Here is a 17802-nt window from a genome sequence, read left to right as displayed (position 1 = left end):
CAATCTTCGTGTCAATTTCAAAAACGCCATCAATATATTTACTTGGTATATCTTTTATTTTATAATAGAACAAATAAAGAAAATTTAAAGAAAATTTGCCACAACAATTCATATAAAAAATAATTCATAATAAATAATTAATATATTATAATTTTATGTAGACATAGGTATTGTAAAGATTATAAAGAAATTATTTATTTGTTAATATAGATTAGATAAATGCAAAATTTGATCATCTTGCTAGCATGAGTATAGTGTTAAATGTTATATATATATGTTGAATTTATTATGTATCATAAAAATTTGCCATTTAGACAAGTGAAATTATATAATGATTAAATAATTGTTGTTAATTTATCTTATCTTTAATCTTCGTAAATAACTATTAGAAAATTACTGTTTGTTAAAAATAAGACACGCAGATTGTGGCATTTTTTTTTTAAATCCACTTTGATCGGCCTCTTGAAGTTTTTACGCAATTCACGTCGAGTCGGGATATGTAGGCTGGTTGCATTAATTATTAATATATTAATTTCGATTCTGAAATTAAATATGATTGAATCAGCATTATTTATCAAGGATAAAAGAATTTTATTTCATTTTTTTTATATTTTTTTCTTTGTTAATTCTGAAATCTTATTAATTTTATGTAAATTTTAATATTATGAGAATTTTCAATTAAAAATTAATGATTTATCGAGAAATATTGTTATAGTAATTTTAATCTATGAAATTTTGAATTATTTTGCATCACAAGAAACAGAAAAATTTGTGATAAAAGTTGTGAAAAAAAGGCATTGATAAAATAATTTTAGCTCGATATATTTTAATTTATAATTTCGTAAAATTTTTTTTTGATATTTATTTTATCAGATTATGATTTCGATTTTACAATTTCACAATAATATTGTCACATTGATTTTGTAAAAAATCTTATAATCGATATTTAGATTATTCAAAATAGGCAATTTGATTTGTCATTTTATTATTTGCATTAAATGCATTTTCGTAAAAAATTTTTAGTATAATGAATTGGTTGCATATTGTTGATATCGCAATGATAGTATTGTAAACATCGATTGAAAAAAAGTATACATATAATATTATAAATAGATTAATCTTAGATACAATCTAAGATACAAAATATTAAAATGCGAATATTTTTATCATGTAAAATAATGCTTTTTATTATAATTATTATTTACATGAATATTTATTAAAATACACAAATGTATTTTAACCTTCAGTAGATAACTAGACTTTTTTTGCAGTGGACAATTTGGAATTTTTCTTTTTAAATCTAATTTCTTATTGTTTTAAAAAAAATCTTGTTTTGAACAAATTTTGAAATACTTACGAAAGTTTATAATATAATTCACTTAAATCCTTATATTTGTTTTGAAAAAAAATTGAATTCGGATTGCCTGCATATGGTAAAGAAGATATATATTCTCACATTTACAACACAAAATATAAAGCATGACATTTGTAAAACAAACGAATCGTAATCTTGGTATCCATTATTCTTACTTGAAAATAATTCAATGGAATATACTTGAATTTCGTTTATAGCACAAACGAGTATCTTATAATCGAAAGAGGGGTCCTCGTATTCGATCGAATGATTTTGGTAAAGAAAAATCTAATTAAAAAAAAAGAAGAATAGAGAGGAGGAAAAGAAAAAGGGTGTCGGTTGTCGGTTAACGGAAAATTTCACTGTACATCGATAGAGGCTCGCATGGCAACGTCCTGGTTCCTCTCGTAGTCGCGAGCAAAACAAGATCGTTGGAGAAACGAGAAACGAGAAACGGCCACGCGTAATGCAGTCTTTAAAGAGATTCAGGTCGAAGTTTCTCGCGAAGGTGGGAGATAAGCGCACCGGTGACCGTATGGTAACGGAATGAACGTGAGGAGGCGTTGGGAGAAAGGCCGCTGATTCTTCGCCACGATTACTCTTCGTGCATGTCGTTAAACGTGTCTCGAACGCCATACAATGGCCCGTTTATGTGCATGTGCACACACATACATACGCATCCGGCCACGAACGGTAAAATACACGGGCGAACTTCAACATAGTCACTGTGATAACGAGCCACGTTTTTGAACTTTGATCCCAATGAATATGACCGGGGCCGATAAAGATATAGGAAGAATAGTGGTACGTTTAAAGCCCCGGGAAATGTTGTTAATTTTTCATAGGAAGTTCTTAAAACGTATAAGTCGTTTCTAATTTCTTCGATGAACTTTCGCGAGGACTTCTGGAATGTTATTAAATTGTTCCTATGGTATAGTACGTTTCATTCGATTCTCCGTCGGTAAATGATAAATTTACTAATATATTAATGGATAAAATATAAAAATATTTGCAAGTTTTTCTCGAAACATGGTATCATTTCCAATTTTTTCAATCAATTTTTCATTTTCGTGCATATTTGCGAAATATTATTAAATTGTTCCTATAGTATAGTACATTCGTATCTCTGTCGGTAAATGATATGATTTACTAATATACGATAAGTAAGATATAAAAATATTTGCGAGTTCATAGAGAATTCTCTTTTTTATAAGGAAACTGGTTTAAATCGTTTTTAATTTTTTAATGAATTTTTTTTAATGTACTTTGTGGATCCATGAAATTGTTCCTATAATACGTTTCATTCCAGTCTCTGTCGGTAAATGATGATAGATTTATTGAAATACGATATACAAAGTATAAGAATAATAGGACAAATTCTTTATTTTTTTTCTTTTAATATCGATTATTTTATTATCGACATATTTTTGTCTTATTTTTAATTAAAAAGTCATGATTTGTTGTTAGAAATGCATAAAGGAAACGTGGAATCATTATCACTTGATGCGAAAGAAAGACGATACAAAAGATTATAAAATACAATATTCAATTATACATGTATATTTATTATTCAATCCATAAAGGATAAAAAAATTTAACGAATCAAAAAGAGTATCGTTTGCTAGAGAGTATTTCATTTGAATAGAGATTGACTTAGTTCATTTCTTAAGTTCAAAACGAGAACTTGATGGGAATAATATACTCTTCACCGATGCTCGAGCGATATGATCGATATACTCCAGGGTCAACAAATCTAGAAAAAGTTTAAGTTTCGGTTAACGTTTTATGGCGTTAGAACGAGTTTACTCCTGGTTTGAAAACTTTTTATTCGTCCGTTTCATATTCTAATTACATCGCAAGTTTAACCATCGATACTTCATTACCGATCGAAATTTTGATCGCTAATCCATTGTTCGTTACACGATACCGTACATAACGATAACCTCCATTCCATTCTATTCCATTCCATTCCATTCTATAATTGATCGAAGAATTTTTTGCAATGCCGACGATATCACGCCACGACACGACACGACGTCAGGATGAGGTTAATAATAACGCGACACGTTCGATGTTGCAGAAGTTCGGAGGATCACGGATCCGGCGGGGTTAGCGGAGGTGGAGTTGCCGGAGTCGGAAGCGGTGGCGGCGGGAATTCCGGGATCGTCAGCGGGAGCGTTGGAAGCGGAGTTGGCGGCGGCAGCGGCGGTGGCAGCGGCGGTGGCGGTGGCGGCGGCGGCGGCGGCGGCGGAGGATCCGCAAATGGAGGCGGCGGCGTTGGAAGCGGAATCGGAGGCGGCGGCGGCGGCAGCGGCGGCGGCGGTGGTGGTGGCGGCGGTGGCAGTGGCGGTGGCGGAGTTAGCGAGAGAGGAGAGAGGGAGAGAGAGAGGGAGCGAGAGAGGGAGAGGGAGAGGGATAGGGAGCGGGACAGGGATCGAGACAGGGACAGGGAGAGGGAGCGGGAGCGGGAGAGGGAGAGGGGGAGCGAGGGCTTCGAGTCACGTGGCTCGCACGGCAGTTTCTACACGAGCGAGCGAACCGGCCGAGGGGTCGGGTCCGGGGGTGGTGTCGGCGGTGTCGGCGGCGGCGGCGGTAGCATCGTCGTCGGCGGCCATCCGGCGGATCCTTCTCCCGGTGATCCTGGCGGCTACATACCCCGCGGCCGTCCACCTCCTGCAAGCTCTTACCACGTGACATCGAGCAGGGCGAGGGATCGGCTCTACTCGAGAACCGGCCCGTACTCCTCCGGGCCGCCGCCCCCGCCCCATTTAGATCGTCATCGCGGTGGACTGCCGCCGTCCTCTTGGTCGGCGTACGAGTCGACCACCTCGAGGTACGGGAACGCACCGCCGCCACCCTCGCCTGCCAACAACGATGCTTACCAGGATGAGCAAGGTAATCGCCCAATATTTTCTCATTCTCTTGCTTTTCTGATTCTTCGACTTTCTTTCTCGCTTTTCGCATCGGACTTCTTTTTCTTCTTCCTCGACGACTATCCGCTCGTCTGTTTTTCTCGCCTCTTAGTCTCTTCTTGCTTACAACGCCGCGCTTCTTTCGTACGAGCGAGGAGGAGGAGGGGATTCGCACGTGCGCTTCAACGCGTTATCCACCGAGTATGTATTTACCGACCGAGTCCTCGGTTTTCCAAATACCACGCTTGGCAATTGGTTCTCGCGCGCGGGAACCATCCGAAACGAGGGCGTAACGATATCGCGCGCGCGTGCACGCTCGTCAACGTTCGAGAATACGAACCGCGAAAGAACTTTTGCACGAGAATACGGGAATTGGAAATGGCACGCGGTGGAGGTGAACGCGCGGCTTTTTAATTAGCGTATCAATTACTACCATACGCACGACTAATAGCAAGAGTAGCAAGCAATAATAGCAATAATAGTATTAAGAGGAGGCGGACAACGAGACAAAGGAATAATAACGACGAAATATACGTGTGTAGATTACATTCGTCGTGTTGTTCCACTAGGCGGCGGTGGAGGTGGCGGCAGCGGTAGCAGCGGTGCGCTGCGACAGCACAAAAAACAGCGCAGAAAATCGCGAAGCGGAAGCAGCTCGCCGAGCGGCAGTAGCCGTTCAGGGAGCAGCAGCAGCAGCCGCAGCGGCAGTTCCGCCGCCAGCACTTCCGGGGCAAGCACGTCGCCCGGCAGCTCGCCCCATCGAGGCGGAAATGCGGCCGTCACCGAGGACCGCAGGCCGCTCGCTATTTGCGTGCGTAATTTGCCGGCACGCAGCAGCGACACATCCCTCAAGGACGGCCTGTTCCACGAGTACAAAAAGCACGGGAAAGTGACGTGGGTAAAGGTGGTGGGAGCAGCGGGGGACCGCTACGCCTTGGTCTGTTTCAAGAAGCCCGAGGACGTGGAGAAGGCGCTCGAGGTCTCCCACGACAAACTGTTCTTCGGATGCAAGATCGAGGTTGCCCCTTACCAGGGTTACGATGTCGAGGACAACGAGTTCAGGCCCTACGAGGCCGAGGTCGACGAGTATCATCCGAAGGCGACCAGGACCCTGTTCATCGGCAACCTTGAGAAGGACGTCACCGCGTCCGAGCTTAGGAAGCATTTCGAGCCTTTTGGCGAGATAATAGTAAGTCGGGATTCCAGAAGGTCGAAAGTGGTTGAGCGCGCCCTTTTTTTCGAAATCAAAAATGGCGGCGATAGTTGCTCGGTTTTATCGGTATCGCATTCGCAATCGCTCGAGCATTCAACTCGAGAATGTATAATTTTAAGATCGAGTAAAATAAGATAGAATCGATGCTTTTTTGTTTTTATCATCGAAAAAAGATCGAAAAAATGAGAAAGATCTAATCTTTCAACGAATCTTTTAACAATTTGAAAAAGAAGGAAGTGAACGATAGAGGCGGATGGCGATATCGATATAAAAAGAGACGATTTCCCGACACGATTTGCTAATAATATCGATACGTTTGATGGATGATTTATTTTATTAGCGGAGAATTTTCGAATCAGATTCGAAGTCTGAGTTTATGACGCATGTTATTCGACCAAAGCGGATATTAGCATTCGAACCGGACGTGAAACGGCCGAGAAAGAGCCTTTTAAATTCCAATCGTCGTGTTAATATTTTTCCCAGTAATATGTTTCTGCCACTTAAAACGACCACGTGTCGTCTGCTTAGATACGTCACCCGTCATAAATGATTCAATTCTTCTCACTTGATTAACTAATTATAGATTATATTATTAATATCTTAACGTAACGATATCCTGCATTTTTTCTTATATATATATATATACATATATATAATAATTGAACTTCTTTTTTTTTTTAATTAAACAAATCTAACGAGTATTTTCACTTCGGCGAATAGTCGAATCACAGAGTTGTACGAATGTTGCAGGAAATAGATATTAAGAAACAAGGCGCGGTATCGAGCTATGCCTTCTGCCAATACTCCGACATAGGCAGTGTCGTCAAAGCTATGCGATCGATGGACGGCGAACACCTGGGTGCGAATCGAATAAAACTCGGATTTGGAAAGTCGATGCCCACGTCCTGTGTATGGGTTGACGGTATCGGAGGTAATTATCGTAAAGAGCCATATATCGATTTCCCCTCGAGAACCTCGTGTAAAACTGTACACGTTATTACCCCCTGAAATGAGCCGAACCATCACCAATTTATAACATACTTTCGTGAACGAGAAAAATTGTCAATAATTGCAAAATCCATCCTCCATCGTGGCCGAAGGCGTGTGGGCATACTTGGAAAGAAGACGCACGTTTCTTATTCTTATTATCATTTACCTACCGTCGGTAATCGGAGAGTCTAAAAATTAATCGTAGATACAACGAATAGAATGGTTATGGGTTAAGAGGATGTGCTTTGTTTATATATACGTTTCGTGTTTCCGTCAATATACGTTTGTATCGTCCAAAAGAAAAATATGTTTCTTCCAAATAAATTTCCCTTCGTACAACATTATTTCGTATAACGTTATTTCAGATTGTATGTCGGAAAAGTACCTGAACATGCAGTTCCATCAGTTTGGACCGATAAATCAGGTGGTCGTCGATCGCGAACGAGGGCACGCGTTGGTCTTCTTCGAGCAGATCAGCTGCGCCCAAGCCGCCGTGAAGGAGATGAGAGGCACCGCTCTTCGCGGCCGTCGGCTTCAAGTCGACTTCGCCTCGAGAGAGTGTCAAGAAACGTTCTACGAACATCTCGAGCGGCAGGGCATCGCCGGTGAAAGACCTTGGGACACCAGGCCTTCCCCGGCGACGACCTTCGATGTCTCGTACGTATATCCACCCTATCGATCCACCTTTTCTCACTTTTCCAAACTAATCGATAACTGAATCGAAAATAAAATATTTCTTTTTTTTTTCTACTAAGTTACTTCTTATTTATCCCATACTCCATCTCTCTCTCTCTCAATTTCTCTCTCTACATAAACATGTTTTCGAAGAATTTTTGAATTATTATTATTATAATAATAATAATACGTGAAGCGTTTTACGAGCAAAATTTTTCCAAGGACGAGATGCACTTTACGGATTAGCGTTATCGAGTCGCGAGAAAAACAAGACGCGCATACTTCCAAAGTACAATTCTTCGAAAAAAACAATCTCGAACAATTCTTCTCATCGTCCAAACAATTCATTACCTATTAATTTAAATCGATTTTTAAAAAAATACCTCTCCTTATATATATATACATACATACATATATATCACGATCTCTCGATCTCCTGCGGCAAGAGAACATGAAACATAGTACACATCCGTTATTTGAAGGATTCCTTCCAGGCGGGAGCGCAGCAGTTTCGACTCCGGGGTCGCGGTGTCGAACTCGAGTAGCCGGTTCACCCGCTACGAGACGCCCCCGCGGTCGAGAACGGCGAGTTACTCCCGCGCGTCAGGAGGCGGAAGCACGCCGGGCGCGAGCCCGGCCCACCCGACCGCGATGTCGCGCAGCGGCAGGCGATCGTACCAGGACACGTACTACGACGGCGATTACAGCGAGCCCGCGCCTCGACGGTTTCGAAGCTACGACGAGTTCAGCCAGGGGAGCGGGGCCAGCCACGACGATTACCAGAGCAGCGTGCTCGGCGACGGCAAGTTGAACGACGACGACTGCCCGCCGCCGTCCCGACGCCACGCCGTCCAAAGCGTCGTGACCAGCGTCGATCCCCCCGCCCCGCCGCCGCCCCTCTTGCCGCCCCCGGACATAAGGCACCTGCAGAAGGAGAGGGTCCACCTGCTCGAGCAACTGGAGGAGTGTCATAGCAGCGGGGACGAGGTCGGTTTCGCGCCCAAGAAACGCGCCAAGCTGGACGGGGGGTCGGCAGCTATACTGTGCGAGGACGACGAGCCCGAGATCGCCTCGTTGCTGGTCACTTCGCACTCGAGCAGGAAGGGGATGGACATACGACGAGTGAGCGACGGCAAAGTGGTGATACATCACAGCACGAGGAGGGGTAGCTGCGAGGGTAGAGGGCCGGGACCTTGCAAGCGGCGTCGCGATGTTGCGAACAGGTACATACTTTCACTTACTCCTCTCGAGTAAAGAAATTTTTGCGGTATTGTCACGGTACGGTATCTATTCGAAGGCATCACGAGCATCACGACGGATCGCGGCCAGGGACGCCGTTGGTGGACGAGAGGCCCGAGAACTTGGTGCCTAGCGAGCCGAGGCGGTTTCGGGAGAGGAGCCACGACGGCCCTTTGTCCTTGCCTTTGCCGAGGTTCGCTGCCCAAATGTTGAACAACAACAACAACAGCAGCAACAGCAGCAGCGGTGGCGCGAACAACAGTAGCGGAAACAGCGGCAACAGTGGCGGCCGACCGAGCAACAACTCGAGCCTCGCGAAGATGACCAGTCCGCCGTGCGCGAATCTGGCAACGGCGCCGAGCCCCCGCACGGCCCCCCAGCCCCCGGCTTCCCCCCCACCCCGCCACCCGAGCCCCAGCCCGACGAGCTCCGACAGCGAGACGGCGCCACAATCGCCAAGCCTGGAGGAAAGGATACGCTCCCTCGACGAGAAGTACGAGAAGTGGTCGGGCTCGAGGGCGTTGAGCGCCGCGGGTGGCGATGCCCTCGCGAAACTCGACGCGAGCGCGTCCGAGAGGTTCAGGTTCAGGCACAAGTTGCTCGACTTGGATCTGCACGAGGTGCAGCCAAGCGACATAGTGAAATCGGTCCTTGCAAAGAGGAGCGTGTTCGACGAGGACTCGAAACGTTTGGAGAATTTCAGCGAGAAGTACGAGCCGAGGGAATTCACAGGCGTGATAGGCGTCGGTTCGATGATCGGCACCGCGGCCAGCCTCGCCTCGAGCGGCGGCGGCGGCGGCGGCGGTTGCACCGGCAAAGTCTGTTTGCAGTATCCGTTTCCTAGTCACCCGCCGGTACAATTGTCGACGTCCACGTCTGCCACCAGCCAAATCGTCACCCCCGTCACCGCCGCCACCACCACCACCTCCACCACCTCCACCGCCACCGGCACCATTATCGCCACCACCTCCCTCTCCTCGAGCTCGACCTTGTCGTCGGCGACGTTGAAGGCCGCCGACCCGAGGGCAGGCGTGCAGCACAACTGCGTGCACCCAACGCCGACCACTCCTGTAACACCCGGCACCTCGATCAAGACTGTCAGCCCCGAATTACCACCGGTTTCACTACCGATCGGTCTCGCCAGCGGAACGGCAGCCAGCAACAGCAACAATAGTAGCAGTAGTAGTGGCGGTTTAGCGTCGGCTAGTAGTATTCTTAGCGGCAACGGTAGTGTAAGCGGTATTCACGCTCTTGGAGCGTCTACGGCGCGAGGATTGGCCGGTAGCGGCGGGTGTACGGCGATCACGAGCTCGTCGACGACGACGACGATTCCCGCAACCATCTCGACGACAACCTCCACCGCCCTCACCGTCGCGTCGAGTAACAACGGTGGTGGCGCTGGTCACCAGGCTTCCACCGTGTCCACCGCCTGCTCAGCGTCGTTGCCCTCGACAACAACGTCGACGACGACGTCCACGACGACGACGACGACGACCACGACAACAACGGCGGCGACGACGACGACGACGACTATGGCGACGACGTCGTCGTCGACGTCCATTGTTACTTCATCCACCTCTTCTTCGATTACCACCACATCCTCCTCCATCTCTTCCTCTTCCTCTTCCTCCTCCACTGCATCGTCGCTATCGTCATCCTTGGAAAGTTCCCGCTCCAGGCCGAGGAAAGAGGTCGGCAGAGAGTCTCGGGACGGTTCCAAGTACGGCGGCGGGAAAAGCGGGAAGGATTGCCAGAGGAAGTCGAGGAAGGAAGAGAACTCTGGCGAGGTGGAGAGGAGTAATCAACGTAACAAGGATAGGGGCGAGGAGAAGGACGCGACGACGACTGGAGCGAACGACGTTGCCGACAACGAAAATTGCGGCGGCAACGGCAACAACGGTCACGCGTCGAGGGAGAGCAAGGAGATCGCTCGTTACGAGAGGAAGGAGCGCGAGAAGGAGGAGAGGCGGGAGAAGGACGAGGAGAGGAGGGAAAGGGAGCGGTTGGACAAGGAGCGGCAGGAGAAGGAGAAGCGGGAGAGGGAGGAGAGCGAGGCGAGGGAGAAGGAGAGGCGCGAGAAGGAGCGGTTGGAGCGGGAGAGGCGGGAGAGGGAGGAGCGGGAGAGGCGGGAGCGGGAGGAGCGGGAGAGGAAGGAGCGGGAGGTGCGGGAGAAGCAGGAGAAGGAGAGGGCGAGGAAGGAGAGGGAGGATCAGGAGAGGAGGGAGAAGGAGGAGCGGGAGAGACGGCGGGAGGAGAAGGAGCGGGTGGAGAGGGAGAGGAAGCGGGAGCGGGAGGAGAAGGAGAAGGAGCGGGTGGAGAGGGAGCGGCGGAAGGAGAAGGAGGAGCGGGAGCGGGCGGAGAAGGAGAAGAGGGAGAAGGAGGAGAGGGAGAGGGTGGAACGGGAGAAGCACGAACGGGAGAAGAGGCGGGAGCGCGAGGACCAGGAGAGGCGGGAGAAGGAGAAGTCGGAGCGTGAGAAGAGAAGGGACAGGGAGGAGAAGGAGAAGGAGAAGAGGAGCCGGGAGGAGGAGAGCAGCGGCAGGCGACAACCCACCGAGAATCACGTTCATCAATCTGCCTCGCAATCGCAAAATCAAATATCCCCTGCTCCGGTGTCCATCAAGCGACGATGCTCGTCGCAGGATGGACCACCCGAGGAGGAGGCCAAACGCATGAAGATCTCGGAGCACAGGAGGGACAGCAAAGACCGGCCTAGGCAGTCGAACAGGAGGTCGGAGGATCGAAAACACCGCAACGATTCTCACAGGTCGAGCCGGGAGAGCAGGGAGAGCCGCGACAGCAAGGAGAGCCAAGGATCCGGCCAGGGGTCCCAGGACAACGGTAGTGGCAGGGAGCAGCAACAGCACGGTGGTAGCGGCGCTGGCGGTGGCGGCGGTGGTGGTGGGAGTGAGGCGAACAACAGAGAGAATAGTCAACGGGAGAACAACAGTCGAGAGACCAGCAAGGAGAAACAACGAAGCAAGAGGAATCGTTCGGAGAAGGAGTCGAGGGAACGAAGCCCGAGGGTGTCTCACGAGTCGGATAAAGAGTTCCTATCGAGACTGGACATCTCGAAGCGCAATGATTCCAATTCGCCGAGCGAGCAGACTACGATCGGTTCGAATCATTCGCGAGAAATGCAGCAGCAGCAGCAGCAGCAGCAACAACAGCAACAACAACAGCAGCAGCAACAGCAACAGTCTTCCATGAATCTGCACAGCGACGTGGACGATGGCCCTTTATCGACTCACGACATCCAGGTGGCCAGACATCCATCCGCCACCACCGACACGGACAGCGACGAGCCGAAGAAACACTCGATTTTCGACATAGTTGACGACGAACCTGCCTACATCAGCATGTACGACAAGGTGAAAGCACGCTCGACGAAGAACATGCAGAAACTGGAGGAGGAGAAGCGGCAGGTACGATTGAAGGATAAGTTCTCGCAGTTGAAACAGAGCCGAGCTAGGAGGGAGGAGAAGAAGCAGAGCACTTCGTGGGACGGCGACTCGGTGTCGAGCAAGGCTTTGACGGAGGACGAGGCAACCTCCGAATCCGACTCGGCCAGGGCCAAGTCTCTGTCGAGAAAGAGTTCCAGATCTCGAATTCACTCGGACACCAGCGAGGAGGAGGAGTCGTTCAACAACAAGATTCGAAAGGTGGTGAAGACCGAGAGGTTCTTGGAGAGCGACGTCGACCTCGGATTCGCCGACACGGAGGAGAAACACAATTCTCTGGAAACGACGAACGTGGTGGTGGTGAACAGCGTCCATTCGAACGTGAAGGAAGAGCCTCGTACCTCGGACGATGACGAAAGAGTTCCCGTTCCGTTCCGTGGCAATCATCCGGCGATCGTGGTGAATAATCACGAGCGCGACTCCCGCAAGAAGTCGCACAAGAAGAAGCAAAAGCGGCAAAAGAACTCGATCTCGAACGAGGAGAACAGCCTGAAAACCGAGTCGTCGGAAGCCGTGGTCGAGCACAAGAACAAGTCGAACACCGTGGCGAGCGGTAACGCGGATTGTCGACCTAATCACGCGTCCGAGTCCGTCGTCAACGCGTCGACGACCGCGACGTCCGCCACGACTGCGCTCGAGAGCACGGAGGAGAGGATAAGATCGGACAAGAAACAGCGGAACAAGAAGGACAAGAGGAGGGACAGGAACGGCGACGACAAAGCCAAAGCGAGGAGGAAGAGGTTGAACAGGCAAGAGGCTAGAGATTCGCAGCGAATGGAGGACATATTCGGCCCGTTGTCGGACGACGTGGATGACGGCCCGTCGAACAATGCTCTCTTCAATCGGTTGGGTAACAACGCGTACGCTTCGGACAGCGACGGTGGCCACAGCCCTGGGCTGGACGTGGAGCGGGCCAGACGGAAGGCGGAGAAGAAGCAGCGTCGCCACCAACCGGAGGACGAGAACAGCGTGGACTTGGCGGAGGCGGGGCGCGAGATCGAGGCGAAGCTTTTAGGCCTGCCCAACTCGCCGAAATCGGGCGTGGCTTGTACGGAGAGCAACGACCACGACGTGTTCCGGTTCACCGACGACAACGATAGCGTGGAACCGTCCACGCCGTCCGCTATTCCGGAGAAGGTGAAAGAGAAGAAGAAGAAGAGAAAAAAGTCGAAGGAAGAGCGCAGCCGGAAGGATTACCACCATCATCACCATCATCACCATCATCATCACGAGAAGAGCGGCGAATTGCCTTATTTGGGCGCGGATCCTAGCCCTCCGAGGGCCAGCAGCCCCCTCGTATCGAAAACGATGTCGCCTACCTTACCTACGCCCAGGGACACCTTGCTGAGCCCCATTCCAAAGGTCGTGCCCAATGTGGCAACGATGCCATCGATGACTCCTCCTCCCGTGGTTGGAAGTGGTATGCAATCCGCGAAAACGGAAAAGAAGAAGGACAAGTTTATACCAGGGTTCGGTATCGAGATTGACGAGACCATTCATGACAACGCGGTGAAGAGTATCTCGGAACCGGAGGAGCGCGAGAGCAATTGTCAGTCGCGCGGCGGCAGAGAGGAAGCGGAGGTGAATGCATCGACCACGCCACCCACGCAAACGGAGGATAAGCCACGAGTGGCCATCTCTCAAGAGGAGACGGAGGATGCAGTCGCTGCGTTGTTGGAGGAGACTTTCGGAGGATCGACGGAAGATTTCTCGTACGAGGGCGAGGAAGAAGACGCGGAAGCGGAGGACGCGGTCGGAGCGACGGCCGAGGCGCCTCAAGAGGACGTCGAGGAGATGCAACAAGCCGTGGAAAGTTTGAACGCCTCGACGGGAGAGGGTGAGACTGATATGAAACCGGATACTCCTCAGAGCGAGCACGATCTGCAGATAGACACGGACACGGAAGAGGATCCCAACTACGAGACGTTCGATTTGACGCAACCTCCTAAAACGCCAGACATTCCATCTTTCTACAAATCACCCACGAAAACCATCAACGCTATCGCGCCTTCCCTGGCGGCGACGACAGAGAAGGCCATCGAATCGCGAATCTCCTCCATACCCGTGAAATCGCAGAGTCCACCGCCAACGTCCGTGATCGCGCACTCGTGGAACTTGAACGAGAAGCCGCGAGAAATAGCGAAAACCGTGCAGGCGATGGAAAACGTGGAGACGAACGTGACCGCGGCCAGTCCGGAGAGGATTAACTCGCAGCAGCAGGCGCGTCGAGCTTCGACCTCGCCACCTCCTCAATACAAACAGCCGGTCTTAGGTCCGTGCAGTGTACCGATTACCAGTGAAACTCCTAGAATAGCCGCGGTCAGTCCTAGGCCACCGCCGATCAGCGTGCAATCCTTGTACCAGAAGCTGCCCGTTTCGCCGCAATCCCAGATGGTACCCATGCGACAAACCTCTCCCCGAATGCAGAACATCTCCGCCGTCTCGACATCGGCCTCCTCGAATCAGACTCCCCTGCCACCTCTGGTTCCATCCAGAATGCCACCCTTGGTGCCGTCGCAATTGTCGCCGAGAATCCTGCAACCGTTGTCACCTAACGGGCAATGGTCTCGAAACTCGGCGCTCAGCCCACACGTACCAAGCGTCGGTAAACCGTCTCCTCCGCCGGCAAGGATAGCGGTAAGCGTGCCCGTTTCAGCGCACAGACCGGAAGCACCCGCGCAACAGATTTATTCCACGGCTGCCACCCAGCAACCCGTCATTCAGCACGCTCCTGGAATGAGAGCTCTGGCGCCTAGTCATCCGAGAGGAGGCTTGCCACCTCTCACGCTCAATATCCCACACCGTCCTTACATGCCTGTACCACCGTTGGCTCCGGGTGTACAAGTGAAAAGCTCGAGGGATTCCACCCTGGGTGGGAAATCCGTGATTGAGACGTTACTTCCGGTAAATCCTAACGAGCCCCCCCAGCGACTCGAGGAACCGAAATTATCGCCAGCTGTTATTCCAGAGCCCACGAACAAGGCTTCCACCTCGCCCAAAGTTCCATCGCCGAATCAACCGCCCACGTATATTCCCGAGACGGCGAAGATCGAGATAAACGCCAGCACGTCGAGCCCGGTATTCGGCAAACCGACCAACATCTCGGACACTTGCCCCTTGTCGTCCAGAAATCAGAAACAAATTTCAGGCGCTATAACGACGGATGGTAATTTGTTATCCCCGAGGCAGAAGCAAGAAATTTCGAGCCTTCAACTTTTAACCACTCATGTGCCACGCTCCTCAACGCCGAGCCCTGTGATAGTCAGTCATGGACAATCTCACCTAGTCCACAAGTCCGTGGTACATACTATCGGTGCATCCACTGTTTCTTCGGCCAATCAACCGCTGATCAAGACGGTTGTACCCATAGTTTCGCAGCAGATCGCGTCCACGGTACCTGTTTCCGTATCCGAAGAGAAATGCATCATCGCGCAGGCGTCGCTACCTCTTAGCACGAGCAAAAGGCACTCGCCGATAATGCAGAGCGGTCAGTTGGCCAAGCCTCATATACCATTAGTATCCACGGTGTCGCAAGCAATCATAGCTAGAACCGTACCATCCACGGTATCGTCGCCACCTATCGACAGCGAGCAAACGACGACCGAGTGCGTGGAATCGCGTCTATCTTCGGACCAAGAGCTGGAAGTGGATCCTGACGTACAGATGGCGCAAACGGCGCAGCCCATGCAACTTACTCCGCCCATACAACCTACACAACCGATGGACGTTATAAAAGAAGAACCGCCCGAAATTTCGAAACGAGAAGACACCGCGATAAAAGAGGAACCACGCAACGAGGAATCGGAACGTCCGTTGAATCAGCCAATCTGTACCAACGTGGACGTGAATAATCTTACCAAGGTAGAGTCACAGGATCTTGTCAAATCGGAAAAATTATTATGTACGCCGAAATGTGAATCTAACGATAACAATCTTGTCCCCAAAATGGAAATCGAGCCCTCTTCGGTTAAGTCAGAGTCCGCGAATAACGAGATCAAGGAAGAGGAGCCCGTGAAAGAGAACGAAGAAGCGGATATGGACGAGGAACCGGCGGAGGATCCGTTGAAAGAACCGAGCACGGATCCGCTTGCCATCGACGTGTCTAAAGAGGATCCAACGGATAGTAAGGAGGACAGTGATTATTGGTCGGCCAAAGAAGTGAATATCGAGAGCGTGATAAAGAAAGTGGACGCGTTGTGCGATGGCGAGGGCAACGACGGCGACGAGGAAACGCAACATGAACAAAATGCCAGTAACGAGACGCAGGAGCAACCGAAATCCAACGAATCGGAATGGTTCAACGCCGAGGTAACGGAGACCGAGGGCAAGAAGAACTTTACGACGAACGATGACCAAGATGAGGGCGTAGAAACGTGCGAAAGTGAATCGACCAAGAGCCGACGTGGTAGAACAAAGAGCAGACGAGGAGGCGGTAGCCGAGGCGGAGTAACCACCAGGCGAAGCAGTAGAAATACTGCTACTGTAGTGCATAAACGGGGAGCGAGAACTCCTAGAGGAAGCAAACATCACGTAGAGAAGAACAAATTGCCAGCTGACGTTTACGAATTCCACGATGATAGTGAAGAGGACAATGCCGGACGGCCACGATTGATTCTCACCATCAAGTCTCCAGTGCCGAATCTATCCGGCCCCAATGCGCAACCAGCGACACCTATTGCCGCAGTGAAAGAAGTACCGCCAGAAGAGTTTGTCCCTCCAGCGGCGAACACGAGAAAGTCGAGGAGATTAGCCGAGAGAGATGGAATTAGAAATACTATCGACGATGTGATCGAAGATGTTGTTCGTGGTTCTGCGGTAAACAAGAGTGTATTAGGAGGATCTGCTAATGTTCACGCTACCAGACGAAGCACGAGGCATAACAATTCGCCTCGCGTACAGGCCACGATGCAATTGACCGAACCTAGAAAGTCGCCGAGAAGCATGCGCGGTAAATCTGCGCGGAGAACATCCGAGAACGATGACGACGAAGAGTATCGTGAATTGATGAAGATGAAGGAAACGCCATCCATACCTCAGGAACTTCAAAACAAAGAGGAGAGTGTTCCAACTCCGGATGAAACTCCAAAAGCGGAGGAGGCCAGCCAACCTGTACCAGAACCTACGCAGAAACCAGTTTCTCTTGAACCAATGACGTTGATAGATCCGGTGACTGGAATGTTGATACCGATGAGGGAGTCGGAGGAAGGTCAATACATTCCAGTTTCTACGACTTCTGGACAGACGCAGTCGGTAAACAGAAACACATGCGAATCCAGAAATGCTCCAGTAATGATAGCGAATACTGTTCCTAACACGAGTGGAGTGTTAAGACCGAAACCACCTCAACCGGAAAATCTAAGTATTTCCGAAGAGCCGAAAAAAGAACAAATTCAAGAACCGGGCCAAAATCAGCAGATTCAACCACAGACCAGCGTTATAACGAAACCACAATCTCCGGTAGTTCAAGTAACCTCTACGGTCGGTATAATTCAGTCAGCGACAACTTCCACCACCGTTACTTCTGTGGCTACAACAACGGTGGCGATGCCAACGACACCTACCTGCTCAACTCAGTCGAAACCTACGAGCCTCAAGGCTCATGTATTAAATGCCAGTAAATTAGCTACACCAGTGCAACAACAAGTGGTGATCACGAAACCAGCAACTCCTAACGTGCCTAGTCAATCGGTTGTACAGAACATCGTAAAATCTACTCAACCGATGCAAGGTCTACACCTACAAGTGTCAAGTAACAGAGTGGTTTCGCCGAGTTTGAGCCCACGCAGCAAACAAACACCACAAATTAGCGCGGCGAACGGAAAAAGTCAAGGACAGCCTATGTCACCGGTTCTCAACAATACTGGTGTTCCACCGAACCCGAAACAACACCTTTTGCAAGCGGCCAAACAACAAACATCCGCGATAGTAAATCTTCCTTCTCAAAAATTACCCATGAAC

At 49.7% G+C, this 17802-nt stretch overlaps 1 protein-coding gene and 1 long non-coding RNA gene across 8 annotated transcripts in view; one reads left to right on the top strand and one right to left on the bottom strand.

Moving 5' to 3' along the window:
- The window catches only part of LOC108001871 (protein split ends), a 79543-nt gene that overhangs the window by 58233 nt on the left and 3508 nt on the right, over positions 1-17802 (top strand). For 4 of the 7 annotated variants that reach the window (XM_062073038.1, XM_062073033.1, XM_062073035.1 and 1 more), the window contains 6 exons: positions 3435-4249; positions 4809-5455; positions 6230-6410; positions 6835-7126; positions 7627-8367; positions 8442-17802. The exon at positions 8442-17802 is cut by the window's right edge and continues 243 nt beyond it. In XM_062073038.1, coding sequence (XP_061929022.1) covers positions 3435-4249; positions 4809-5455; positions 6230-6410; positions 6835-7126; positions 7627-8367; positions 8442-17802 — 12037 coding nt within the window. The remainder of the gene's footprint in view (positions 1-3434; positions 4250-4808; positions 5456-6229; positions 6411-6834; positions 7127-7626; positions 8368-8441) is intronic. The other 3 variants (XM_062073037.1, XM_062073036.1, XM_062073039.1) reach the window with 3 other exon arrangements.
- LOC133665836 (uncharacterized) lies at positions 408-2020 on the bottom strand. Its single transcript, XR_009829233.1, has 2 exons — positions 1358-2020; positions 408-540 (listed from the first exon to the last, which is right to left on the bottom strand). It is a non-coding gene; the product is annotated as an uncharacterized LOC133665836 (long non-coding RNA).

The sequence above is a fragment of the Apis cerana genome, linkage group LG3 (assembly GCF_029169275.1).
Source record: "Apis cerana isolate GH-2021 linkage group LG3, AcerK_1.0, whole genome shotgun sequence".
NCBI lineage: Eukaryota > Metazoa > Arthropoda > Insecta > Hymenoptera > Apidae > Apis > Apis cerana.
The sequence above is the reverse complement of the archived record's forward strand: the minus strand, read 5'-3'. Positions and strand labels throughout refer to the sequence as shown.